At 50.1% G+C, this 27,296-nt stretch overlaps 2 protein-coding genes across 3 annotated transcripts in view; both read left to right on the plus strand.

The window, feature by feature from the left end:
* Positions 1-4,336: 4,336 nt before the first annotated feature.
* Positions 4,337-21,095, plus strand: LOC148142486 (uncharacterized). Its single transcript, XM_087975837.1, has 2 exons — positions 4,337-6,806; positions 18,062-21,095. Exons 1-2 carry the CDS (start codon positions 4,373-4,375, stop codon positions 20,998-21,000), a joined length of 5,373 nt encoding a protein of 1,790 aa, XP_087831963.1. The 5' UTR covers positions 4,337-4,372; the 3' UTR covers positions 21,001-21,095.
* Positions 21,096-22,498: 1,403 nt separating this feature from the next.
* Positions 22,499-27,296, plus strand: part of sac3d1 (SAC3 domain containing 1) — a 23,255-nt gene continuing 18,457 nt past the window's right edge. Inside the window, exon 1 of one of the 2 annotated variants that reach the window (XM_043721510.2) lies at positions 22,499-22,589. The gene's annotated coding sequence lies outside the window, so the exon portion shown is untranslated. Of the gene's footprint in view, positions 22,590-22,613; positions 22,710-27,296 lie in introns of those variants that run through there. The other variant, XM_043721511.2, reaches the window with a different exon arrangement.

Raw genomic sequence — 27,296 nt, forward strand, 5'->3', positions numbered from 1 at the left:
ACAGGGGACCTCGATCAGATGGGCCAATGGGCTGAGGAGTGGCAGATGGAGTTTAATTTCGCTGAATGTGAGATGTTGCACTTTGGTAAGGCAAATCAGGGCAGAACTTACACACTTAATGGCAGGGTCCTGGGAAGAGTTTTTGAACAAAGAGACCTAGGGTTCCAACTGCATAGTTCCTTGTACGTGGTAGACAAGATAGTGAAGAAAGTGTTAGGCACACTTACCTTAATTAGTCATTACATTGAGTATAGGAGTTGGGAGCTCATGTTGCAGCTGAACAGGACATTGGTTAGCTCACCTTTGAAATATTGTGTGCAATTCTGGTCTAAGTGAGGACTGCAGATGCTGGAGATCAGAGCTGAAATTCTGGTCTCCCTGACATAGGAAGGATGTTGTGAAACTTGAAAGGGTTCAGAAAAGATTTACAAGGATGTTGCCTGGGTTGGAAGATTTGAGCTATAGGGAAGGTTGAAGAGGCTAGGGCTGTTTTCCCTGGAGCGTTGGAGGCTGAGGGGTGACCTTACAGAGGTTTATAAAATCATGAGGGGCATGGATAGGATAAATAGACAAGGTTGTTTCCCTGAGTTGAGGGAGTTCAGAACTAGAGGGCATAGGTTTAAAGTGAGAGGGAAAGATTTAAATAGGACCTCAGGGGTACCTTTTCCACACAGAGGGTGGTACGTGTATGGAATGAACTGCCAGAGGAAGTGGTGGATGCTGCTACAATTGAAACATTTAAGAGGCATTTGGATGGGTATATGAATAGGAAGGGTTTGGGGGGATATGGGGCAGGTGCTGGCAGGTGAGAATAGATTGGGTTGGGATATCTGGACAGCATGGACGAGTTGGACTGAATGCTCTGTTTCTGTGCTAGATGACTCCGAACACATATTCATCACAATGAAACAGACAAAGACAAACTGTTTGACACAAGTATTATGAATGGTAAAATAGTTAGGGAAAATAAATGCTGTCGATTAAAATCCAGATCACTGTTGTTTCTAACAGTTCTTTTGATTTTAATGGTGGTGGCACAAAGTTGTCCATAGAGCATTGTTCAATCTTTGCTTCAACAACCTTGTTTTGGAATTTTTTTCTCTAGAGTCTCTCAGAATTTTTGGTTTTCTTTGCTCAGAGAGATGTTCCCAATTTGCAGCCTTCTGGAAATCTCTGAGTGCTCTATTGCAGCTAGGCCAATCCAAGGGCTTTTATTAGGGCAGTTTCTTAACTCAAAGGCTCTGGTCCCTTTCTGTCTCATAAAGTATTCACCTCTTTCCAAATGTAACAGCTTTCTGCAGCGATATGTAGATGTTGAAGTTGCAGAAAGAAAACTCTGGATAGAAATGTCCAGCTTCTATTTTCCAGCTGACATTGATCCTTTAAGTTGTTAAAATTGTTCCTTTATTCCATCAATATTCCCAGTATTATTTTAAATACTCACCCGCACTGTGATGACCATTTGCTGTTCAAGTGCTCTCTGCATATGGACATTGGGTCATTATGGTACAGAAGGAGGCCACTTAGCCCATCAAGTCTGTGTTTAATCTCCACACAGCAATCCACTCTGTCCCATTTCTTTCCTTCCACTGTCCCCATAGGCCAGGAAATTAATTCTAGGGAATTACCACCCACTGAGTAAAAAATGTTATTCCTCACAAACCGCATTATTGTATGTGAGTGTGTGTTTGTGTGTGGGTATGGGTATATGTGTGTGTGGGTATGTGTTTGGGGGTGTGCATGTATGAGAGAAACAGAGAGAGAGTTGAGCTCAGAGAATGAATGTTGCTGGAGTGGAGTGTTGCTGAGAGGGTGAGAACTCAGCAATTGATTCATTTTCATCCTGCTCTCAATTCACAGCTAGTCCCTCCAGGAATAAACAATGAAATACATTTGAGAGCTTCCTCAGTTGAAGGAACTACCCAGGACACAATTCTGTGCTTGTAACATTTCCTTGTTGATGATTCAAATATCCTGCTGGCCAGACTCTTACACTGTACCTTCTGTAAACTTCCTCAAAGATCCAATCTCCATGTCCTATCTCATACCCTCGTATTCACCCATTATTAACCTACATTCACTCCCAGTTAACATTTATACTTTTAGATTCTAATTTGTGTTTCCAAAACCCTCCATTGTGTCACCGTCTCTCAATCACTCCAACATCCTCCAACCCTACACCCCTCCCTATCTCTGTAACCTCCTACACCCCCTCCCTATCTCTGTAACCTCCTACAGTCCCTACACTCCCTCCCTATCTTGTAACCTCCTACACCCCCTCCCTATCTCTGTAACCTCCTACAGCCCCTATACCCCCTCCCTATTTCTGTAACCTCCTACAGCCCCTACACCCCCTCCCTATCTCTGTAACCTCCTACAGCCCCTACACCCCCTCCCTATCTCTGTAACGTCCTACACCCCCTCCCTATCACTGTAACCTCCTACAGCCCCTATACCCCTCCCTATTTCTGTAACCTCCTACAGCCCCTACACCCCCTCCCTATCTCTGTAACCTCCTACAGCCCCTACACCCCCTCCCTATCTCTGTAACCTCCTACAGCCCCTACACCCCCTCCCTATCTCTGTAACCTCCTACAGCCCCTATACCCCCTCCCTATTTCTGTAACCTCCTACAGCCCCTACACCCCCTCCCTATCTCTGTAACCTCCTACAGCCCCTACACCCCCTCCCTATCTCTGTAACCTCCTACAGCCCCTATACCCCTTCCCTATCTCTGTAACCTCCTACAGCCCCTACACCCCCTCCCTATCTCTGTAACCTCCTACAGCCCCTACACCCCCTCCCTATCTCTGTAACCTCCTACAGCCCCATACCCCCTCCCTATCTCTGTAACCTCCTACAGCCCCTACACCCCCTCCTACCTCTGTAACCACCTACAGCCCCTACACCCCCTCCCTATCTCTGTAACCTCCTACAGCCCCTACACCCCCTCCCTATCTCTGTAACCTCCTACACCCCCTCCCTATCTCTGTAACCTCCTACAGCCCCTATACCCCCTCCCTATCTCTGTAACCTCCTACAGCCCCTACACCCCCTCCCTATCTCTGTAACCTCCTACACCCCCTCCCTATCTCTGTAACCTCCTACAGCCCCTATACCCCCTCCCTATTTCTGTAACCTCCTACAGCACCTACACCCCCTCCCTATCTCTGTAACCTCCTACAGCCCATACACCCCCTCCCTATCTCTGTAACCTCCTACAGCCCCTATACCCTTTCCCTATCTCTGTAACCTTCTACAGCCCCTACACACCCTCCCTATCTCTGTAACCTCCTACAGCCCCTACACCCCCTCTCTATCTCTGTAACCTCCTACAGCCCCTACACCCCCTCCCTATCTCTGTAACCTCCTACAGCCCCTATACCCCCTCCCTATCTCTGTAACCTTCTACAGCCCCTACACCCCCTCCCTTTCTCTATAACCTCCTACAGCCCCTACACCCCCTCCCTATCTCTGTAACCTTCTACAGCCCCTACACCCCCTCTCTATCTCTGTAACCTCCTACAGCCCCTACACCCCCTTCCTATCTCTGTAACCTCCTACAGCCCCTACACCCCCTCCCTAATTCTGTAACCTCCTACAGCCCCATACCCCCTCCCTATCTCTGTAACCTCCTACAGCCCTATACCCCCTTCCTATCTCTGTAACCTCCTACAGCCCCACACCCCCTCCCTATCTCTGTAACCTCCTACAGCCTTATACCCCCTCCCTATCTCTGTAACCTCCTACAGCCCCATACCCCCTCCCTATCTCTGTAACCTCCTACAGCCCTATATCCCCTCCCTATCTCTGTAACCTTCTACAGCCCTATACCCCCTCCCTATCTCTGTAACCTTCTACAGCCCCTACACCCCCTCCCTATCTCTGTAACCCCCTCCCTATCTCTGTAACCTCCTATTGCCCCACACCCCCTCCCTATTGCTGTAACCTCTTCCACTTGGAGACACTGTCTCAGGATACCGGCTAAACCATTTCGGACTGAGAAGTGTAAGCATTTTGTTACTTCGAGTGTAGTGAGTCTATGGAAGTCTCTATCACGGGCTGTGGAGCCCAAGACCCTGAATACATTTAAGAAAGAGCTAGATAACGTTTTAGATTAAAGGCATAAAGGGCTATGGAGGGACGTGGGAATTGAGATAGAGGATCAGCTATGAGCATATTAAATGGTGGACTAGGCCAAATGGCCTACTCCTTCCCCTCATTTCTATGTTTCTATCTTGAACCACTTTCAGCCTCAAGTATCTTAGAATGTGGTACACACATTAACGGTGTTGCCGTTGATATTCACAAACATATTTCTTTCTTTTATAGATTTTAATTTTCGTGTTAACCATCAGTCCTTTTCCCTGCAATGCAACCTGCAAGGCCCAGTCAGCTCCCTGGAAGCCTGGGCCGAAGGATATCTGAACCTGGAGCCCCTAAACCAGGCTCGAAGCAAAATATTGCCTCAAGGGTGCCTCCTCAGTGCAGTCAGCGACAGCAGGAGATCATGGCAGAGGAGCTACTGAAACTGATGAACTTTGCAGCATCAAAGATTCAGGCCCTGTGGAGAGGTTACTGCACCCGGAAACAACTCTACATAGAGCAGGGTGCAGCCATCCTAATGCAATCCTTTTGGAGGGGTTACCAAGTCCGGAAGCTTCTCCAGGAACAGGTTAGCAGACCCCTCCCCATCCACGTCAAACAGGCAGCTTGCTGGAACCAAAATAAAGAGCAGCAGCGGCTGTTAGACGCTGGTCAGGTTCAGGTCCAGAATTGGCATCATTGGCAGAAGGAGCCCGTCCAGCTCCACATACAGCAAAGCCCCAGGTGGACGAGCAGTTTACAGCGAAAGATCCGTGCTGCTACCATTATCCAGGCGTACTGGAGAGGCTACTTGGCACGGAGGGACCTAGCTGTTAAAATCGGAGCTGCTGTCTACATCCAATCGTTTTTCAGGGGTTACTTGGCCAGGCGCAATCTCAAAGCTGACTCTGAACTCAACATAATACCCCAGGACGAGGAAGCTGAGATGGTGTATTATAACATGTCCTACACCCCGGGGTTTACCAAATCTCAAGCTGCCATTCACGGCAGCTCCCACCAGAACTCCAGCTCCTTTCTAACTGCGTCAGGAACAAGGAGAGTGTCATCAACCGGAAGCAGGCAAACAGAGAATGGCTCACTCCTGTACCCAGACAAAAATGACTGTGTCTCAGGGAAGGGTGACACTATCCAAGGGACCAAACCCCGGCGTCTCCTGAGTTGGTGCCCAGATGCTGGACAGGAAAGCTGTTCAGGGACAGTGTCAGCCATTGCGATGGACCAGGATTCGAAGAGCAACGTGTTTGTTCCTGGCTATCTGGTAGAAGGTGCTGGTGACACCACTGCAATGAGTGGTCACTACGATACCACACAAACCCGAGGAGAGCTTATCACCCCCAAGGAAAAGAGTTTGGGCCAGGTGAAGTCAGAGAAATGGCAGAAACACCAAAACGTGATGAACAAGGAGAGGACATCAAACCTCCCAGGGACAACAGCAACAAGGCCCAGGTATAGTTACAAGTTTCAGGGGAAGGTGGAGGATCCAAGTGAGAGAAACAAGACAGTGTCCCAGTACCTGGTGAAATCCACCCCCTACACCGCCAACAAAACTCGCAAACTCATTCGTTACACAGAGGAGCTCAGCTCAGAGTCCTTTCCCAGTGACAGACCCTTCAGCAAGCCTCCTGCCTCCAAACAGGACTTCAACCTTTCTGATCTGGAAGCATCCAGACAGACTCCCGCCAGCACATCCAAATCCTCTGGCCGGAAGACCCTGAAGCAGGTGAGGGAGGAACGTGCTGCTGCCGGTATCATCCAGGCAGTGTGGAAAGGTCACTGTACTCGCAGGTCCCTCAGACAACAAGTCGCTGCAGCTACAAAAATCCAGGCCATTTTCCGAAGTTACCGGACCAGGAAAGAGTTTGAAAGTGAAGGGATTTTGCCCTTGGTTTACTCAAAGAAGTCAAACAAGCATCTAATCAAAAGCCCAGGGAGCAGGCCTGTGTGGAGGCGCAGCCATTCTCCACCTGAAACAGAGTCTGAGAAACCTGGAACAGAGACGACCAATTCCACCTCAGCTGATCCTCGGGATATGGGCACTGAGTCTGAACACATTGACAATAAATCCAGAACATTCCATCAACCTCTGCAGAGACAGGAGTCAGTCAGAAGGAAGCTGCCAGTCGTCATCCTCAACCCTCCTCCCTCTGTCCCAGAAACAGGTGTAACCCCTGGCAGAGAGGGTGAGAAATCCGGTCACTCCCTACAGAGGTCCATCCAAACCAAGAAGCAGATCCAGGACAAAGTTAAAGCCGCCGGCACCATCCAGGCAGCTTGGAGAGGATACCAGACCCGGCAGGAAATCCGAAGGCAAAGCCAGGCAGCAGTGAAGATTCAAGCCCAGTTCCGGGGATTCCAGATCAGGAAGTTACTAAGCAGCATTGGGAGACAGGAAGAGGAAGAGGAGGAGGAGGAGGAGGAGGAGGAAGATCAGAATGGGAGCACAGATGGTGCCGGTTGGGAATCCTCTGGGGATAGTCCGGACTATTTATATTTAATGGCAGAAGCTGTAAGTGGACCCGATGCCAGGGAGTCACCAAGTGACAGGGAGCTGCGATCCCCAGAGGAATTCTGGTGCCAAAATAGCCCAGCTTGGAGAAGCCAGGCCAAACCAGATGGAGCAGGCATTTTTGTCAAGCGTAACCCTTGCTATAACCCCCGAAAGGTCACCATACATGTGAAGGCAGCAGGAGGAGACATGAGCTGAACTGACTACCCGTCCCCAGAACTGCCCAATTACAAAGCCAACGGTGAATGTGTATTAACAGCTAAAGATAAAAACAGGGAGATTGTCACCTGCCCCTTTAATAAAATAAAAGCCTTAAAATGCACAGGCTCCTGCTGTAATTTCTTACTAACTAGCGACCCCTGTAGGCTGTTTATTACCACTGCACCTCCTCTTTTGCTTCCATTAGTTAAAATCAGTGACCATTTTAACTGCAAGTTATTCCAGGTCCAGTCACCCATTGTACATAACACTAAGTCACCCAACCTTACACATAATCAGGCCATTCAGCTCATCTAAAAAGGAACCTTGAATATCTGGCATTTGATTATCTGAATATCGGATTATCCAGCAAGATCGCAAGATCCTGATGCTCGGCTAAACTATGTTACCCAGCATTCGATTATCCAGAATGTGATTAACTGAATTAAATACTCCCTGCCCGGATAATTATTTGGATAAACGAGGTTCCTCTGTAATCTGTGCTGGCGTTTCTGCATCATCAGTCTCAGCCCCACCCTCCTCTTCATCTCTTTTAGTTTATCATTTTGTTCCTTCCTTCCTATTTTTATTCTGCTTCCTGTTTCAATGTTTCAATGCTATTCCACTCAATCCCACAAGAAAGCCACATGCTCCCTGCTCCTGCTCTCTGGATGAAGAGGTTCCTCCTGAATTCTCCAATTTTTTTTATTTCCAGCAAGATTCTTGGGAGAAACAGGGGCGCCAAAAATAGTTCTTCTCCTCCATTTTTGTTGATGATTATAGATTATTGATCAACCAGGGAATCAAGGAAATGAGAAAGGGCTCCCAGTGGAGATGGGGAATCCTGGATCAGCCAGGATCCTACTGAATGGTGGAGCAGGCCTGAGGGGCTGAATGGTCTCCTCCTGTTCCTATCTCTGATGGTCTTAAAGTTATTCAAAATGAGCACCAAGGTAACTGGGTGGCTATCAGTGCAAGAGTGAAATGGGGGGAGGCACAGACTGATGTGTCGGGCGACCATGGTGGGAGAATTGAGGGAAGCTGGAGGTAGGGAAAATACAATGAATTGTCTGTGAATGTTTCCAACAGTGGCTCTATACAAGTAAATTGTTCTAGTCACATGAGGTACCACTCCCAGACAGACCTGGTTAGATTAAATTCCCTACAGTATGGAAGCAGGCCCTTCGGCCCAACAAGTCCACACTGACCATCTGAAAAGTAACTCACCCAGACCCATTCCCCAACCCTGTATTTAGTCCTGATTAATGCACCTAACACTATGGGCAATTTAGTGTAGCCAATTCACCTGACCTGCACATCTTTGGATTGTGGGAGGAAACCAATGCAGAAATGGGGAGAATGTGCAAACTCCACACAGACAGTTGCCCATGGTGGGAATCGAACCCAGGTCCCTGGCGTTGTGAGGTTTGAGCCCCCATGCCCCCCCCCCCAAGTTAGATTATGCTAAGATACTGGATGGCAGCTAGACTTGGGATTAGAAAAGTGGACAAATGTCATTCTGGGTTCCTCATCACAGCCCTCGACTCCCAATCTTTCAAAAACTCTATTACCTCTTCTTTAAATATAACAAAAACAGAAGGGTCACTGGACCTGAAATGTTAACTCAACTTTCTTTCCACAGATGAACAAAGAATAAAGAACCTTACAGCACCAATCCAGATACTTGATCTAAACCTGCTGCCTATTTTCTAAGGATCTGTGTTCCTCTGCTCCTTGCCCATTCATGTATCTGTCTAGATATATCTTAAATGACACTATTGTTCCTGCCTCTACCACCTCCGCTGGCAACATGTTCCAGGCCCCCACCACCTTCTGTAGATAGAACTTACCATGCATATAGAGTCATAGAGTCATAGAGATATACAGCATGGAAACAGACCCTTTGGTCCAAACCGTCCATGCTGACCTGATATCCCAACCCAATCTAGTCCCACCTGCCAGCACCCGGCCCAGATCCCTCCAAACCCTTCCTATTCATATACCCATCCAAATGCCTCTTAAATGTTGCAATTGTACCAGCCTCCACCACTTCCTCTGGCAGCTCATTCCATACACGTACCACCCTCTGTGTGAAAAAGTTGCCCCTTAGGTCTCTTTTATATCTTTCCCCTCTCACCCTAAACCTATGCCGTCTAGTTCTGGACCCTCCCACCGCAGGGAAAAGACTTTGCCTATTTATCCTATCCATGCCCCTCATAATTTTGTAAACCTCTGTAAGGTCACCCCTCAGCCTCCAATGCTCCAGGGAAAACAGCCCCAGCCTGTTCAGCCTCTCCCTGTAGCTCAAATCCTCCAACCATGGCAACATCCTTGTAAATCTTTTCTGAACCCTTTCAAGTTTCACAACATCTTTCCGATAAGAAGGAGACCAGAATTGCACGTAATATTCAAAAAATGGTCTAACCAATGTCCTGCACAGCTGCAACATGACCTCCCAACTCCCATACTCAATTCTCTGATCAATAAAGGAAAGCATACCAAATGCGTTCTTCACTATCCGATCTACCTGCGACTCCACTTTCAAGGAGCTATGATCCTGCACTCCAAGATCTCCTTGTTCAGCAACACTCCCTAGGACATTACCATTAAGTATTAGAGTCCTGCTAAGAGTTGCTTTCCCAAAATGCAGCACCTCGCATTTATCTGAATTAAACTCCATCTGCCACTTCTCAGCCCATTGGCCCATCTGGTCAAGCTGTAATATTCTATCTGATCAGTAATGCAACTCCTCCATCTCTTTTACTTCCCTCTCTATCCTGCCTGAAGCATCTATATCCTGGGATATTTAGTTGCTAATCAATGCCCTTCCTTCAACCAAGTCTCAGTAATAGCAATAAATCATATTCCCAGGTACTAATCCAAGCTCTAAGTTCACCTGCTTTACCTACTACACTTCTCACATTAAAACCGTGTACCTCAGACCACCTGTCCCTTTGCATTCATCATCTGCTCCCTCCCTACTCTTCCCATTAGTCATGCTAACTTCTTATCCAGTTCCTTACAGGCTTTAGTTACTACCTCCTTACTGTCCACTAACTTCCTCATTTGGTTCCCATTCCCCTGCCACATTAGTTTAAACCCTCCCCAACAGTGTTAGCAAAAGCACCCCCAGGACATGGGTTCCAGTCCTGCCCGGCTGTAGGTCTGGCCCAGATGCTGCTAGACCTGTTGTGATTTTCCAGCAATTTCTGCTTTTGTTTCTAGTTACAGCATCTGCAGTTCTTGCGGTATGTTCATCCTTGTGTGCATTGAGTGATCTAGCCTCCACAACTCTCTGGGATAGTCAATCCCAGACATTCACCATCGTCTTAGAGAAGTAATTCCTTCACATCTCAGTTTTAAATGAGTGTCCACTTATTCTGTAATTATGTTCCATGACTTGAGACTTCCCCATTTGTGGAAATATCTTCACATCTTCCCTGTCAAGCCTTGTCAGAATCTGTGTTTCAATGAGATCACCCCTCATTCTCCTAAAATTTAACAAAGGCCTAATCTTGATAAGGTTAACCCCTTCCAATAATCACCCTAGTGAATCTCTTTTGGACTGTCTCAGGTATAAATACATCCCTTCTTAAATACAGAGAATGGAACTTTACACAGTACTCCAAGCGCAGCCTCAGTAACGGTTGTTTTTAAAGTCAATGCTTGAGCTTCCACTCCCCAACTTTCTTGAACAGGGATTTGCTTGTGTTATTGTGGCCAATTTAAATTAACATGATTAGGTAGTTTGCTATTGTGGAATATCAAGTGCATGGAATACTGAGATAAATAGGTAGTATCAAAGTAGAAAATGATCAATATCCTCCCCACTTGCCTAGATGGGGGCAGCTCCAACAACACTCAAGAAGCTTGAAACCGTCCCAGGCAAAGCAGCCACTTGATTGGCAACACATCCACTAACATCCACTCCCTCCACCACCGGTGCTCAGTAGCAGCAGTGTGTACTATCTACAAGATGTACTGCAGAAACTCACCAAAGATCCTTAGCATCCTCCCAGTTCCAAATATTGAAATATTAACTCTCTTTGAAATATTAACGCTCTTTGAAATATTAACTCTGTTTCTTTCTTCACAAATACCAGAACTGCCAGTATTTTCAGAATCCACAGTATTTTGCTTTTACAGCATTCTCCACGTTAGTGGGACGGGTGGAAAAAGCAAAAAGGGGAGGTGGGGCCTGATGGTGAGGTTGGGTAGAAATGTGGCTATCTGGAAACCAGGCAGAGCCCATTGCAGACAATATCCACCTTCAGACGCTGTGCAGTGCAGCTGGAAGTAGTTGGACAATGGCCAGAGTGGGTTGCATCATGTCACTTTGATGGGTGAAAGTTCAGAATCCATGCCTGCTCCAAGGATACTCGCGTCCAATCCATGCAAAAGTCAACCTGCCAGCAGTTGGCTCAGATTTTGGTGTAAACTGCAGCTTGCTTTCATTTCCTTTATGTTCCCTTTTGATGGCTGTCAATATGAACCCATGGTTGGGTCTGTCCGATTGCTTGCCTGGAGGTACTGTTCCCATACTGGACAATGACAAGCTGTAGGTGACCACTGGGAGAGCGTATCAGAGAAGCAATCAGATAGGATGTATCTAAGTGTTGTGGTGTGGTGGTAAAAGAGCAATGAGGATGAGGGAACGTGGTTGAATGTGTGAGGCAATGTCAGCCATGCCAGCTCCGTACCAGGGCAGATAGCTTTGTAGCTTCTGTACTATTACACTGCCAGTGATGGGTGACATCAGAGTGCCAATACCTGTTCAGATGCATAACGGCCTCTCAAGGATGGCGCAGATACTGGTCTTTCAGCAATATCTGCTGCCAGGCAAGTTGTTCTGAGATTGGCACGTATAGTAAGATGGGGATGTCATTGCAGAGAGACAACAGAGTCAGGGTCAATAGTTAATGAAGAACATTTGGGAAGGTGTGGTGAGGAACCTTGTGGCAGGAATCCTTGCAAAAACCTCATTGCAATTCTCACATGGCCAAAAAGAAATGCAAGATTCAGACGCCTGTGTCAGGGAGGGGAAATGAGTCTTACTCCTGAGCATTCTCCAGCCACCCCAATGGTCAGTGGATGTGTAGATGAGAGCAGTTCCAACTTTGTGATGATGTTTGACCCATGATTAAACGCTGATTGGGGTACTGCATTTGGCCCTGGCGTTGGCATCCTGCCACATTTATTCCAACACAGCAGTAATGATGCTGTTGAGATGATGATCCTGTAACTGTGCTGACCTCGGAGAAAGGCCTGGCATCATCATGGTCAAAATGACAAACTTCCTGGTCTTTATGACTCACTGATTGTAACAACTTGTCACCTTGTGATGTCACTCTGACATTTTGGGGAAACAGGCTTTGCCAGGTGCAGGTAAATCGAGAGAAAGCTGGGTGGCAAAGGTTCACACATTTTGATCAGCGAGAACATTCCCAAGGAATTAGTGATCCCACAAGGCTCCCTAGTCCAGAGCTTACTTCAAAGAGAACAAAAGGCAGAAATGCTTTGAAGAAAGAGACAACCATTCAAACCTGGGCCCTATGCAGCTCCAAGCACTGGCAACCTGCTCCTATTTGAGATTGTAGTTCTTATTTACTTGAAGCAGGAGTGAAAAAAAGGGTTGCTTTTGGAATTGTTCGTGCAGAAATCCTAACTCAGAACTTAGCTGAAATTTGTAAGGCAGAAACTCCAGGTACGTGGGTTCAGTGGGAATCAATGGGAACTGGGATTTAAATTCACTTTGTATAGCGGGATTCCACCAAATACACCAATCAGCTCAGAACTTGGTCTCAAAGCAGCAGATTGTGGTTCTTGCCCTTGCTACTCTGCAATTAATGTTTCGCATTTCTGTGATGTCATGGTGTTCCAGGCAGCTCCCAGTTAGTCTTTTCCTTGATCCAGGATTTGTTTCTTCCTGAATGAAGTAAAATTGATATTTAAAAATGTGCCCATGTGCACCATTCATTTTAAGGTCACTGCATCTCCAGATTTTCCCTGTGGTTTTGGACTCTCCAATGGTGTTTCCTAGTGAGTGAAATCTTGGTTTCTCTATATTCCTCAACTGCCAACTGTAATCCTGGGCACAAATGATTATTTCTCTGGGTCTGAATTATATCTCTCCACTGTTCTCTGGCAGTTAGAGACCTGGAACACCCTCTGTGCTATTCTTGGACACTTTTGCCTGCCACCTCAGATTGAAGACCATTACTTTTATCTTCCTCTAACTTCTTGCAATTCTTTTCTTAAGTTTCTCTCCCATCGATTTTTCTTGTGATCTTTCACATTTTCTATTTAAGGAAGCATGTAGATGCATTGGAGGTATTTAGTAGGTTTATTGGATTGATACCTGGAACTTGAGATGTTGTCTCTTGAGGAAAGGTCAGACAGGACTGAACTTGTTTCCACTGGAGTTGAGAAAAGCAAGGGTGACCTGATTGAAGGGGAGAACATTCTCAATGACCTTGATAACGGTGGACATGGGAAGGGTGTATCCTCTTGTGGGTAAATCCAGACTTGGGGCACTGTTTCAAATTAGAGGCTGCCCTTTCAGGACAGAGATGAGTGGAATTCTTCCTCCCAGAGGATTGCACAACTTTGGAAATTTTTACCTCAGAAAGTGCAGGAGGTGGGTCACTGAATATTTTGAAGGTGGAGGTAGATAGATAATTGTTGGACAAGGAATCAAAGGTTATTGGGAATACATAGGAAGGTGGAATTCAAACTGCAAACAGATCAGTCATGATCTTATTGAACAGCCTTGAAGAGCTGAATGGGATTACATCTGTTTTCAAATGTATACGAGGCTCTCCGAACCTCTCGAGGTGTTTGCTTTACGTATCTGTGAATCGTCTTAGTGTTTTCTCTTTTAAACACACGTAAAACTTGCCAAGGCCTTGTTCTGCCTCCCATGCTCTGAAATCTCCTCCAAACCTAAAACCCTCTAAGATCAATGCACTTTATTAATTCTCGTCTCATTAGCATATCCCCGATTTTAATCCCTTCGCCTTTGGAAGCTGTGCCTTCAGCTGCCTGGACCCTAAGCTCTGGGACTCATCCTTCCACCTCTCTCCTTTTTCAAGACACTGTTTAGAATCAACTGTTTAGGGCCAGGCTTAGGGTTAGGGCTAGGCTTAGGGTTCGGGCTGCAATTAGGCTTAGGGTTAGCGTACGTCTGTTCCTGACTCTGCTGCTGGTGCTGCTGGTGTTGCTGAGTTTCACCAGCACTTTCTACTTTTAGAGTAAGTGTTGTTGTTACTGATACTCATCCTCAAAAAGAACAGTTTCGGGCACAGGCCCTTCCTGAAGAAGGGCCTGTGCCCGAAACGTCGAATCTCCTGTTCCCTGGATGCTGCCTGACCTGCTGTGCTGTTCCAGCAATAAAGTTTCAACTCAAAAAGAACAGCCAGGGTCACAGACTCTGCCATCCATCCCAGATTCTCACTTGCTCTCTGGGTTTTCTTGGTCAAGCTCTCAACCTCCCTGAAACAGCAGCCCGTAAAATGACCATATTAATACTGATTAATTCCAAACTTTCACCCAACTCTAATAATTTTCTGTACTTCTTTCACTCTGGATACGAAAGAATCATAAAGGAAGATGGAAAAAGATCAATGTGTAGAAATAAGTCACACGAAGATAGATGAGAGAAGAAATGAAAATAAAGAACGTGAAAAAGAAAGAGAAAAAATGAAGGATCATGCAAAGGAGAGAGACAGAGACAGGGAAAAGCGCAGAAGTAAACATAAAGAGAACAAGAAAGCAGAAAGGAGAGAAAGCAGGGAGAGAGAAGCAAACATTCAGAGTCGAATGACTACAGGTGAGACCCGAATAGATAAAATGGAAGATGAAGCAAAATGAAAAGACAATAGAGGTACTAATCACAAAAACACAATGTTGAAAGATGTGTACATTCTCCCCTTTAACTGTTGCAGGAATGAGTTACAGACTGGAATCGAATTGAGGGGTTCAGGGGATTTACACATAGAATAACAGATACCCAGGAGTGAGTTACATAATGGAATCTTATCAAGAGATTCAGGTTGGTTTATATTTAGAGAAAAGATACCCGGGATTGAAGTACAGATTGATGTCTAATGGAGGAGCTCAGTGTCAATACATAGAAAGATACTCAGTAGTGAATTGCAGATTGGAATGTAATTCAGCGATACATTAAAGAGGGTGGGAGGAGGGATTATGTATATGAAATAACAAATACACAGGAGTGATGTAGAGACTAGATCTAATCAAAGGGTTCATGGTTTTATATTTAGAATAACAGATACCTGGGAGTGGGTTACAGACTGGAATATAATTGAGGGGTTCAGAGTGGTTTGTATATAGATACCCAGGAGAGAATTACAGAGTGGAATCTTGTTAAGATATTTGGATTGGACGGTGTCAAGCTTCTTGAGTGTTATTGGAGCTGTCCCCATCCAGGCAAGTGGGGAGTATTCCATCAGACTCCTGACCTGTGCCTCTTAGATGTAGGACAGGCTCTGGGAAGTCAGGAGGTGAGCTACTTGCTGCAGTGTCCTTCGCCTCTGACAGCTCTTGTAGCCGTTGTGTTATATCCACTTCAGTTTTTAGCTGATAGTAATACCCAGGATGTTATAGTGGGGAATTCATCCAATGGTAATTCATCCAATGTCAAAGTAGTCACCTAATAATCCTGTTGCAATTATTTGGTGGGCTCAGTGGTTAGCACTGCTGCCTCATAGCACCAGGGAAACGGGTTCAACTGTACCCTCGGGGAGATTGTCTGTTTGGAGATTGCACATTCTCTCTGAGTCTATATGGGTTCCATCTGGGTTTTCTGGTTTCCTTCCACAGTGCAAAGCTGTGCAGGTAAGGTGGATTGGCCATGGGAAGTACAGGGAGGGTTTGTCGGGGGGTGTGGGTCTTGGGGGGATGCTATTCGTAAGGTCAGTGTATATTTGGTGGGCTGAATGGCCTGCTCTCACACTGTAGAGATTCTATGATTAGAGAGAGTCATTGTCTGGCATTAGTGAGAAGACCCATTGATAGCAGGAGTTGAATAAAGTGCAGCTGTGGAAAATGGGTAATGTCATTTTCTTTTCTGAGTGATGACATTTTACTGGATTCTAAACAAGACGCAACAAACCAGATGGAAATAAGAACTGAAGGACAATCAAAATCAGTAAATCCCAGCAGAAGTATCACTCATGTATTCATGGTCAGATTATAAATAAAAACAGTCTCACTGACAATGAACAGGATACAAACCAGAGCAACCAAGGGAAACCAAGTCTGGGAATCTCAATTCAAGAAAGTTTAGGGAAATGGGATATGCGAGGATGATCCGATTGAAGTTTTCAAAATGGTGAAAGGGAAAACTCAATACAAATAACTGTTAAAAAAGGAAAGACTTGCATTGACATAGCACTTTGCCTGATATTGCGGGACATTTAAAAATACACAATATAACTAAGCAGAGTCAGCATGTGTCCATGAAAGGGAAAAGTTGTCTGACATATTTATTAGGATTCTTTGAGGTGATAACATACATAAAGGAGAACAGGTAGACGTAGTATATTTGGATTTCTAAAAGGCATTTGATAAGGCAGCACACATGATGAGGCTTTTTAACAAGATAAGAGCTTATGGTGTTGGGGGCAGTACATTAGCATGGATAGAGGATTCGCTAACTAACACAAGACAGAAGATTGGGGTAAATGGGTCAGAATGGTAAAGTGTAACTAGAGGAGTGCCACAAGAATCAGAGCTGGGGGCGGGGGCACAATTATTTACAATATGCATTAATGACTTAGATGATGGAAGTGAATATTCTCACCAAATGTGCAGATGACACAAAACTAGAGTCTGCAAAGAGGTACAGACAGGTTAAATGAGAGGGCAAAACTTTAGCAGATAGAATATAATTTGGGAAAATGTGACGTTATGCACTTCGTCAGGAAAAATAAATAAATTAAATATTGTTTAAATTGGGAAAGACTGCAGAAATCTACAGAACAGAGAGATTCCAGCATCCTTTTGTATGAATCACAAAAGCTACATCCAAACCCAGCAGGTAATAGTGAAAGCAATTGGATTGTTGGCCTTTATTTCAATGGGAATGGATTGTAAAAGTAGGCAGATTTTGCTAAAATTATATTAGGCATTAGTCAGACCACAACTGGAATGATGTGAACTGCTTTGTTCACCTTTCATAAGGAGAGGTATACTGACATTGGAGGTTGTCCAGAGAAGGTTCACAAGATTGATACCAGGGATGGAGGGATTGTCTTATGAGGAGAGGTTGAGTAGATTGGGCCTGTACTCCTTGGAGTTAAGAAGAATGAGAGATGATCAAACAAAGTTCTTAGAGGACTCGCCAGGGGAGATGTGTAAATGTTGTTTCCCTGTCTGGGAGAGTCCAGGGCCAGAGGGAATAGTCTCAGAATAATGGGTCACCCATTGAAGGAGATGAGGATGCTTTTCTCTCTGAGAGAAGTGAGTTTATGCAATTATTTATCATCAAGGTCTGGGGAGGCTGGTAAATAAATAAATTTGAGATTGAGATAGACAGACTTTAAATCAGCAAGGAAGTCAAGTCTTATGGTGAAAAGGAAACAAAATAAAGCTGGGAAATAATAGAGCAGCCATGGTCTCATTGAACAGCAGACAAGTTTCGATAGTCTACTTCTACTCCAATGTGTTATCGTCTAAAAATCTCCATGTTTCGAGAATAGAATATTCTGGAATAGAAACTGGCTGGTCACCCATCCAATTCACACTGGTATGATTCTCACAGCCTTATCTCCACTGCCTGCTCCCATTGTGCACATTCAAATATCCCACTCAGTCTAATCTCACATTCTCCCTCACATCCAACACCCTATAATGTCCCACCCAGTCTAATCCTACACCACCCACTCTCTCTTGTTGTTCTATGACTAATGAACACAGCATCAATATTCAAACAGTTATTATCTCTGTCAGATCACCTTAATCTGCATAGTTTGTGTGGGGATCTCCTCATCACTGATAACATCATAACTGTTGCCTACAGTTCTAGAATTTACTGCCACAGTATGAACACTTGCTATCAAGTAGCAGGAAAATGAAGAAAGCCTATTCTCTAAATTCAGACCTCGTATTATCTAAACACTACATAATCCCTTGGACACTTCATCCATCAATTCAACTCTGCTGCTCTGTAAATCCAGGAAAAGATCTGATAACATTTATAAATGAAACCTTTCTCTGTTGTGTTCTTAGGTCATATGATGGATCATGGAAATAATGTTGTTCTTGTCCAGACGCCCCTGAGCTGTCATGAGGAAAGCCTGATCATTAAGGAGGACAAACCAGGGAAATCCCTTAAATCTGCCTCTGTACATAACACTAGAGGAGCAACAGCTGACATTGGGTCAAAGGGGAGGTCGCAGGATGCCAGTGGTCAGCCCCATTACAGAGGTGAAAGAGACAGTCGAGGAGGTGGTGAGAAAATTCTAGAACGGTGGGAGAATCCATACCCAGAATCCAGGTACGGCATTCCTGAAAACCATAGGTCCTTGACTGTGGAGAGAGAAAGGTGGGGGGACTCCTCAGCACGGTGCCCAAAGTATAGTTACAGGGCCAATTTGGAGAAAGGAGAGGAAGAGAGCATCAGACATCACCATGAGTACTACAGTCCTTCACCAGAGTCCCTAAAGGAGCCCAGTGGCAGAATCGCCCACATTACTCATTCAAATACCAACAACCCCGATCTAAAGGTAACTGAGGGCAAGCATCGCAGCTCAGATAAACCCCCAAGGCCAGAGTCTAAAGATGTGAACAGGAGACGGACAGAAAACAGGCATAGCCCCAATGTCCACCTTTATATGTCTGAGTTAGTACCTCATCCTTTTGAAACCAAGAATCAGATGCTCATGGAAACCCGACCCCCAACAGAGCACAGCAAGAGGAAATCCCGAAGGAGCTCAAAAGAGGACACTGCGAATGGCATGAGCACCCAGTGGATCCAGGTGACCGAGGAGGAGGCTTTGAATATCCAGGATGACAAAACAGGCAAACTCAATAAGACCAGACCTGAATCGCCAAGAGATTTACCAGCAGACATGGGGTCAAAGGGACGGTCACGAGATGACAAATATTCCAGTAGTCAGATCCAGCCCAGGGTTGAAAGAGACAGTAAAGGAGGGGGAGAGAAGATTCTGGAACGATCAGAGAAGGTTCATCTCTGCAGCTCATACCCAGAGTCTAGATACGGAGTCTCTGAAAACTACATCGCTGTTCCAGTGGAAGATGAAAGTTGGGGGGACCCCTACATTAGCCCTTCATCTCAGCGTCCAAAGTATAGCTATAGGGCTAGTATGGATAAAGGAGAAGAGATTAGATACAATCCCAATAAATACTCCAACAGCACACCTGCAGAACCTAACCTGCGTGTCTCACAAAAGATGGAGTACACTGTGATATCCAACATCAAAACCCCTGAGATCAAGAGAAAACACATAAAACACAAGAATTTAATCAAGGAACACATGAAGTTTGAACCAGCTGTGAAGGACCTGAGCAATATCCAACAAGTATTGATTACACAGAACCCTGATATGGAACATGGTTTGTCCAAGTCATACTCGAAGACTGATTTTCCTGCTGAGCAGAATCCCAGTGGTTTTGCAGACATTTCTTTGTCGACTGACTATCCTGGGAAGAAAACACCAAAACATTCAAGGGATAAAATCAATGTTCTTGAGACTTGGAACTGTTTGGAATCACAAAACCCTGTGACAAATGAAACAGACGAGTACAGTCAAGATGGTTTCACAATGGGGGCAATAAAGTGTTTGGAGGGATGGGGTAAGGGGCTCACTTATGAAACCCATTTTGATACAAAACAGGGAGACAGGTATTCTGAAGGATCTCCTGAGAGAAAAGAAACCCATCCAGGACAGAGGCCATCCAACTCAAGGAGGCCCAGGTACAGCTATGGCACAAATACAGACACGGAAGACGAGAGTGCAAATCTCCTGAAAAACAGCATTGCAAACCTATCCCAGACTGATCAACCCGTGCTTAAAATTACCAATAAGTCAGAATATATGGCGTCTTCCACGTCAACTAGCCCTGAAATGAACAGGAAACTGATCAAGTATACCAACTCACTGGATGAACAGCCAGCCACTTTTTCTAATTTCATGAACAAAGCCAAGCAACTTGAAATGGCAACAACCATGCAGCCTGTCTCAGTCTATGAGTCATCGACTGTGCAGTGCTCGGTGAATACAGACATGTCAACCAACAACAATCAACAGGCCAATGAAGCAGACCATGTTAGTGGCACCTTGATGTACAAGACTTGTACTGCTGGAACTCAGGTAGAATCAAGTTCCACCACCTCTCATGATAGGCCAAGAGAATGGCAGAGAGGTGTTTACAGTAAGCCTTACCTCCATGACCTGCCAGATGGAGACACGCATCGAGAAAGCAAGGAAACAATTGTTTCAGGAGATGTCAAACCAATGGCTTCACAGTCATCAACCTCTCTTCGCCAGAGAGTGGTGTCTTCACTGGGAATGACATTAACAGATGGGACTCTGTCCGTGGATATCCCCAGACCAATAGTGTCAGCATCTCGGAAAAATCTCTTTGCAACCACTCCTTACAACTCTGAGCTTGTCTTGAACAAGATACGCTCAACTCCTTGTCATTTCAAACAGCAATACCAGGAGTGTCAAAAGAGGTCCCTGCAGACTCGAAAACGCTACCAGGAAGAAGTGAAGGCTGCTCTGATGATCCAGGCAGCTTGGAAAGGTTACCAGACCCGAGCACAGATCCGGAAACAGGCCGAGGCTGCAGTTATAATCCAAGCAGCCTATCGTGGTTACCAGATCAGAAAATTTCTATCAGAGGGCATTAGTGAAAATGAAATGGACGACCTGAACGACATACAGAATGAGGACTGGCAAAACCCTGAATATCTAGATATCTTTCTAGAAGAGATTTCACAGAGCGATTACAGTGAGAGTGATGCAGATTCAACAGAGGACTGGCTAGAGTCACCAGTCAGTGTGGCCATGTGCAGCCCGGGGAATTATGGAAATGACAATGCAGGCCAAGACAACAACCCTATCGATGTCAGCTGCTCAAACCCTTTGTTGCATTATGAAAGCGTTTACCACTCACAGACATGCAACTGGGGAGGGATTTAGAGTCAAGAGGACACTCTCTTATTGCTTTATTCCTTTCTAAAGATAGCAATGCAAGTTTAACCTTAAAACAGCATTTGGAATAAACAAACAACTTAAATAAAGGAAGTGTTATTGAAGTCTGTTTTACATTGTGATGCCCTGCTAAAGCCTGAGCTCAAAGCTATGAGCTTTTTACAGGACAGAAAGAGGCCCTTCAGCCCATCATACCCATGCCAGACATCAAACATCAATCTAATCTCATTTTCCAGCATTTAGCCCATTGCCTTGCATCCGTTTCAAGTGCTCATCTTAATACTTCTTAAATATCTTGAGATTTCGCACCTCTACCACCCTTTTAAGCACAGTAGTGCATGCCAGACATATAACACTGTCAATTTTTTTTCCCTCAGATCCCCTTAAACCTCCTGCTTGTTACCTTAAAACTGTGACCCCCGGTTATTGACCCACCACTAAGGGAAAAGAATTCTCTCAATCCACCCTGTCTATTCTCCTCAGAACTTTGTAGAACTCAATCAGACTTCCCTCAGCCTTTTCTGTTCCAAAATAAACAAACCCAGCCTCTCCCTTCAGGGCTGCAGCACCCCAGGCCAGCCAACATCTTGGTGAATCTCCTGTGCACCCTCTCTAGTGAAAGCGCATGTTACCTATGGCATTGTGACCAGGTCTGTATACAGTATTGTAGCTGTGTAAAAACAATGAGTGCAGATGCTGGAAACCAGAGTCTAGATTAGAGTGGTGCTGGAAAAGCACAGCAGTTCAGGCAGCATCCGAGGAGCAGCAAAATCGGCATTTCGGGCAAAAGCCCTTCATCAGGAATACAGCATTGCAGCTGTAGCCTAATGTTAGACACAGCTCTTCACCAAACAAGAGTCAGACCAGACTTGAAACGTTAACACTGTTTCCCTCTCCACAGAGGCTGCCGGACCTGCTGAGTTTCTCCAGCACTGTTTTTACTTTTCAAAGGAAAAAGTTGATGTTAACATATTAAAGATCAAATAGATTATCCCAACTTCCACCTTCTCTGTATGACCTGATGTAGGACGTCGATTTTCCTGCTCCTCGGATGCTGCCTGAACTGCTGTGCCTTTCCAGCACCGCTCTGAGACAGAATCTGGTTTCCAGCATCTGCAGTCCTTGTTTTTACCTCCCTTCTCTGTAGGACACCCTGTTCTGAGAGCTGAGTGTGGCTCCCACTCTGATATCTTCAGTATCTCTGATTAATATTCTCCCTCAGTTTTCAGTTAGTGGGCTGTAAACTTTGGGATTCTTTCCACAAACCAGGACCACAGCTACCTGACAAAGGAGCAGCGCTCCGAAAGCTAGTGCTTCCAAATAAACCTGTTGGACTAGAGCCTGGTGTTGGGGGATTTGTAACTGTCCAGCACTGGCACCTCCACATCACACACAAACCAATGCACTTCTCTATCCATTAAGACTGTCCTGGTTGTGTGTTTGAATATCGCCTTTTATTGTCACATTTTGTTTGACAATAGATGCTGTGAGATCCCACACTGCTCCATTTGTCTCTGAGCCACGGTTCCAGGTTCAGGAGCTGCTCAAGCCTGGTGGCTATATCAATGCAGCGCTGAGTGAGTGCTGTGGCCGGTATTTGTTTCGAGTTGTTGTTGTGAAGCGCTCTGAGACCTCCAGTGTTTGGTAAAGCGCTAGATCAATGCAGGGCCTTGGTGCTTATCAGGCGCTATATGAAGGTAGAGGGTTGTTGCGGCGGGGGACAGGGTGAGTCTGAGAGAGAGACATCCGGCCGCGGCTGAGAGGCCTGCGAGAGGCCGAGGCTTAGGCCCGGGGAGAATCCGCGGGGCCTGGGCCTGGGGCCTGGGCCTGGGGCCGGGGCGAGTCCGCGGAGCCTGGGGCCGCGCTCAACCTCGCGGCGAATTCCCGCCCGGACACCAGCGGCGCTGGGGATCCCCCTCATCCTTCTCCCCCTCCCCACCCCATTCTCCCCCTCCCCCCCCATTCTCCCCCCCCACCCATTCTCCCCATTCCCCCCCCCATTCTCCCCCTTCCCCCCCCCATTCTCCCCCCCCCCATTCTCCCCCCCCCATTCTCCCCATTCCCCATTCTCCCCCCTCCCCCCCCCATTCTCCCCCTCCCCCCCACCCCCCATTCTCCCCCTCCCCCCCCTCCCCCCTCCCCCCCCATTCTCCCCCTCCCCCCCCCATTCTCCCCCTCCCCCCCCATTCTCCCCCTCCCCCCCCCCATTCTCCCCCTCCCCCCCAATCTCCCCCTCCCCCCCCCATTCTCCCCCTCCCCCCCCATTCTCCCCCCCCCCATTCTCCCCCTCCCCCCCCATTCTCCCCCTCCCCCCCCCCCCCATTCTCCCCCTCCCCCCCCCATTCTCCCCCTCCCCCCCCCATTCTCCCCTCCCCCCCCCATTCTCCCCCTCCCCCCCATTCTCCCCTCCCCCTCCATTCTCCCCCTCCCCCCATTCACCCCCTCCCCCCCATTCTCCCCCTCCCCCCCCATTCTCCCCCTCCCCCCCCATTCTCCCCCTCCCCCCCATTCTCCCCCTCCCCCCCATTCTCCCCCTCCCCCCCCATTCTCCCCCTCCCCCCCCATTCTCCCCCCTCCCCCCCCATTCTCCCCCTCCCCCCCATTCTCCCCCTCCCCCCCCATTCTCCCCCTCCCCCCCCATTCTCCCCCTCCCCCTCCATTCTCCCCCTCCCCCCCATTCACCCCCCCCCCATTCTCCCCCTCCCCCCCCCATTCTCCCCCCTCCCCCCATTCTCCCCCCTCCCCCCCCATTCTCCCCCCTCCCCCCCCCCCCATTCTCCCCCCTCTCCCCCCCCCCCATTCTCCCCCCTCCCCCCCATTCTCCCCCTTCCCCCCCATTCTCCCCCTCCCCCCCCATTCTCCCCCTCCCCCCCCCATTCTCCCCCCTCTCCCCCCCCATTCTCCCCCTCCCCCCCCCATTCTCCCCCCCCATTCTCCCCCTCCCCCCCCATTCTCCCCCTCCCCCCCCATTCTCCCCCCTCCCCCCCCCATTCTCCCCCCTCCCCCCCCCATTCTCCCCCCTCCCCCCCCCATTCTCCCCCTCCCCCCCCCATTCTCCCCCCCCCATTCTCCCCCTCCCCCCCCATTCTCCCCCTCCCCCCCCATTCTCCCCCCTCCCCCCCCATTCTCCCCCCTCCCCCCCCATTCTCCCCTCCCCCCCCCATTCTCCCCCTCCCCCCCCCATTCTCCCCCTTCCCCCCCCATTCTCCCCCCTTCCCCCCCATTCTCCCCCTCCCCCCCCATTCTCCCCCTCCCCCCCAATCTCCCCCTCCCCCCCCATTCTCCCCCTCCCCCCCCCCCATTCTCCCCCCTCCCCCCCCCATTCTCCCCCCTCCCCCCCCCATTCTCCCCCCTCCCCCCCATTCTCCCCCCTCCCCCCCCATTCTCCCCCTCCCCCCCCATTCTCCCCCTCCCCCCCCATTCTCCCCCTCCCCCCCCATTCTCCCCCTCCCCCCCATTCTCCCCCCTCCCCCCCCATTCTCCCCCTCCCCCCCCATTCTCCCCCTCCCCCCCCATTCTCCCCCTCCCCCCCCATTCTCCCCCTCCCCCTCCATTCTCCCCCTCCCCCCCATTCACCCCCCCCCCATTCTCCCCCTCCCCCCCCCATTCTCCCCCTCCCCCCATTCTCCCCCCTCCCCCCCCATTCTCCCCCCTCCCCCCCCCCCATTCTCCCCCCTCTCCCCCCCCCCATTCTCCCCCCTCCCCCCCATTCTCCCCCTTCCCCCCCATTCTCCCCCTTCCCCCCCATTCTCCCCCTCCCCCCCCATTCTCCCCCTCCCCCCCCCATTCTCCCCCCTCTCCCCCCCCCATTCTCCCCCTCCCCCCCCCATTCTCCCCCCCCATTCTCCCCCTCCCCCCCCATTCTCCCCCTCCCCCCCCATTCTCCCCCCTCCCCCCCCCATTCTCCCCCCTCCCCCCCCCATTCTCCCCCCTCCCCCCCCCATTCTCCCCCCTCCCCCCCCCATTCTCCCCCCCCCATTCTCCCCCTCCCCCCCCATTCTCCCCCTCCCCCCCCATTCTCCCCCCTCCCCCCCCATTCTCCCCCCTCCCCCCCCCATTCTCCCCCCTCCCCCCCCCATTCTCCCCCTCCCCCCCCATTCTCCCCCTTCCCCCCCCATTCTCCCCCTTCCCCCCCATTCTCCCCTCCCCCCCATTCTCCCCCTCCCCCCCAATCTCCCCCTCCCCCCCCCATTCTCCCCCTCCCCCCCCCCATTCTCCCCCCTCCCCCCCCCATTCTCCCCCCTCCCCCCCCCATTCTCCCCCCTCCCCCCCCATTCTCCCCCTCCCCCCCCATTCTCCCCCTTCCCCCCCATTCTCCCCCCTCCCCCCCCATTCTCCCCCCTCCCCCCCCCCATTCTCCCCCTCCCCCCCCATTCTCCCCCCCCCCCATCTCCCCCTCCCCCCCCATTCTCCCCTCCCCCCCCCCATTCTCCCCCTCCCCCCCCCATTCTCCCCCTCCCCCCCCCATTCTCCCCCTCCCCCCATTCTCCCCCTCCCCCCCATTCTCCCCCTCCCCCTCCATTCTCCCCCTCCCCCCCATTCACCCCCTCCCCCCCCATTCTCCCCCTCCCCCCCCATTCTCCCCCTCCCCCCCCATTCTCCCCCTCCCCCCCATTCTCCCCCTCCCCCCCATTCTCCCCCTCCCCCCCCATTCTCCCTCTCCCCCCCATTCTCCCCCTCCCCCCCCCATTCTCCCCCCTCCCCCCCCATTCTCCCCCTCCCCCCCATTCTCCCCCTCCCCCCCCATTCTCCCCCTCCCCCCCCATTCTCCCCCTCCCCCCCCATTCTCCCCCTCCCCCTCCATTCTCCCCCTCCCCCCCATTCACCCCCCCCCCCCATTCTCCCCCTCCCCCCCCATCTCCCCCCTCCCCCCATTCTCCCCCCTCCCCCCCCATTCTCCCCCCTCCCCCCCCCATTCTCCCCCCTCTCCCCCCCCATTCTCCCCCTCCCCCCCCCCCCCATTCTCCCCCCTCCCCCCCCATTCTCCCCCTTCCCCCCCATTCTCCCCCTCCCCCCCCATTCTCCCCCTCCCCCCCATTCTCCCCCCTCTCCCCCCCCCCCCCATTCTCCCCCCTCCCCCCCCATTCTCCCCCTTCCCCCCCATTCTCCCCCTCCCCCCCCATTCTCCCCCTCCCCCCCCCCCCATTCTCCCCCTCCCCCCCCCATTCTCCCCCCCCCATTCTCCCCTCCCCCCCCATTCTCCCCTCCCCCCCATTCTCCCCCCTCCCCCCCCATTCTCCCCCCTCCCCCCCCCATTCTCCCCCCTCCCCCCCCCCATTCTCCCCCCCCCATTCTCCCCCTCCCCCCCCATTCTCCCCCTCCCCCCCCATTCTCCCCCCTCCCCCCCCATTCTCCCCCCTCCCCCCCCCATTCTCCCCCCTCCCCCCCCATTCTCCCCCCTCCCCCCCCCATTCTCCCCCTTCCCCCCCCATTCTCCCCCTTCCCCCCCATTCTCCCCCTCCCCCCCATTCTCCCCCTCCCCCCCAATCTCCCCCTCCCCCCCCATTCTCCCCCTCCCCCCCCCCCATTCTCCCCCTCCCCCCCCCATTCTCCCCCCTCCCCCCCCATTCTCCCCCCTCCCCCCCCCATTCTCCCCCCTCCCCCCCCCATTCTCCCCCTCCCCCCCCATTCTCCCCCTTCCCCCCCATTCTCCCCCCTCCCCCCCCCATTCTCCCCCCTCCCCCCCCCATTCTCCCCCCTCCCCCCCCCATTCTCCCCCCTCCCCCCCCATTCTCCCCCTCCCCCCCCCATTCTCCCCCTTCCCCCCCCATTCTCCCCCTTCCCCCCCATTCTCCCCCTCCCCCCCCATTCTCCCCCTCCCCCCCAATCTCCCCCTCCCCCCCCCCATTCTCCCCCTCCCCCCCCCCCCATTCTCCCCCTCCCCCCCCCCATTCTCCCCCTCCCCCCCATTCTCCCCCTCCCCCCCATTCTCCCCCTCCCCCCCCATTCTCCCCCTCCCCCCCCCATTCTCCCCTCCCCCCCCCCCATTCTCCCCCCCCATTCTCCCCCTCCCCCCCCATTCTCCCCCTCCCCCCCCATTCTCCCCCTCCCCCCCATTCTCCCCCTCCCCCCCATTCTCCCCCTCCCCCCATTCTCCCCCTCCCACCCATTCTCCCCCTCCCACCCATTCTCCCCCTCCCCCCCATTCTCCCCCTCCCCCCATTCTCCCCCTCCCCCCCATTCTCCCCCTCCCCCCCATTCTCCCCATTCCCCCATTCTCCCCATCCCCCCCATTCTCTCCTCCCCTTCTCACATCCCCCCCATTCCTCCCTCTTACTATTACC

Source organism: Chiloscyllium plagiosum, unplaced genomic scaffold (genome assembly GCF_037043375.1).
Source record: "Chiloscyllium plagiosum isolate Xiang-an unplaced genomic scaffold, Cpla_swu_hap1 HiC_scaffold_28, whole genome shotgun sequence".
Classification (NCBI taxonomy): Eukaryota; Metazoa; Chordata; class Chondrichthyes; order Orectolobiformes; family Hemiscylliidae; genus Chiloscyllium; species Chiloscyllium plagiosum.

Coding starts and splice junctions, on each gene's coding strand:
- LOC148142486 (XM_087975837.1), top strand. CDS start 4,373: ATGCAACCTGCAAGGCCCAGTCAGCTCCCTGGAAGCCTGGGCCGAAGG. Junction 6,807..18,061: donor GGCAGCAGGAGGAGACATGA/GCTGAACTGACT, acceptor TTGTGTTCTTAG/GTCATATGATGGATCATGGA.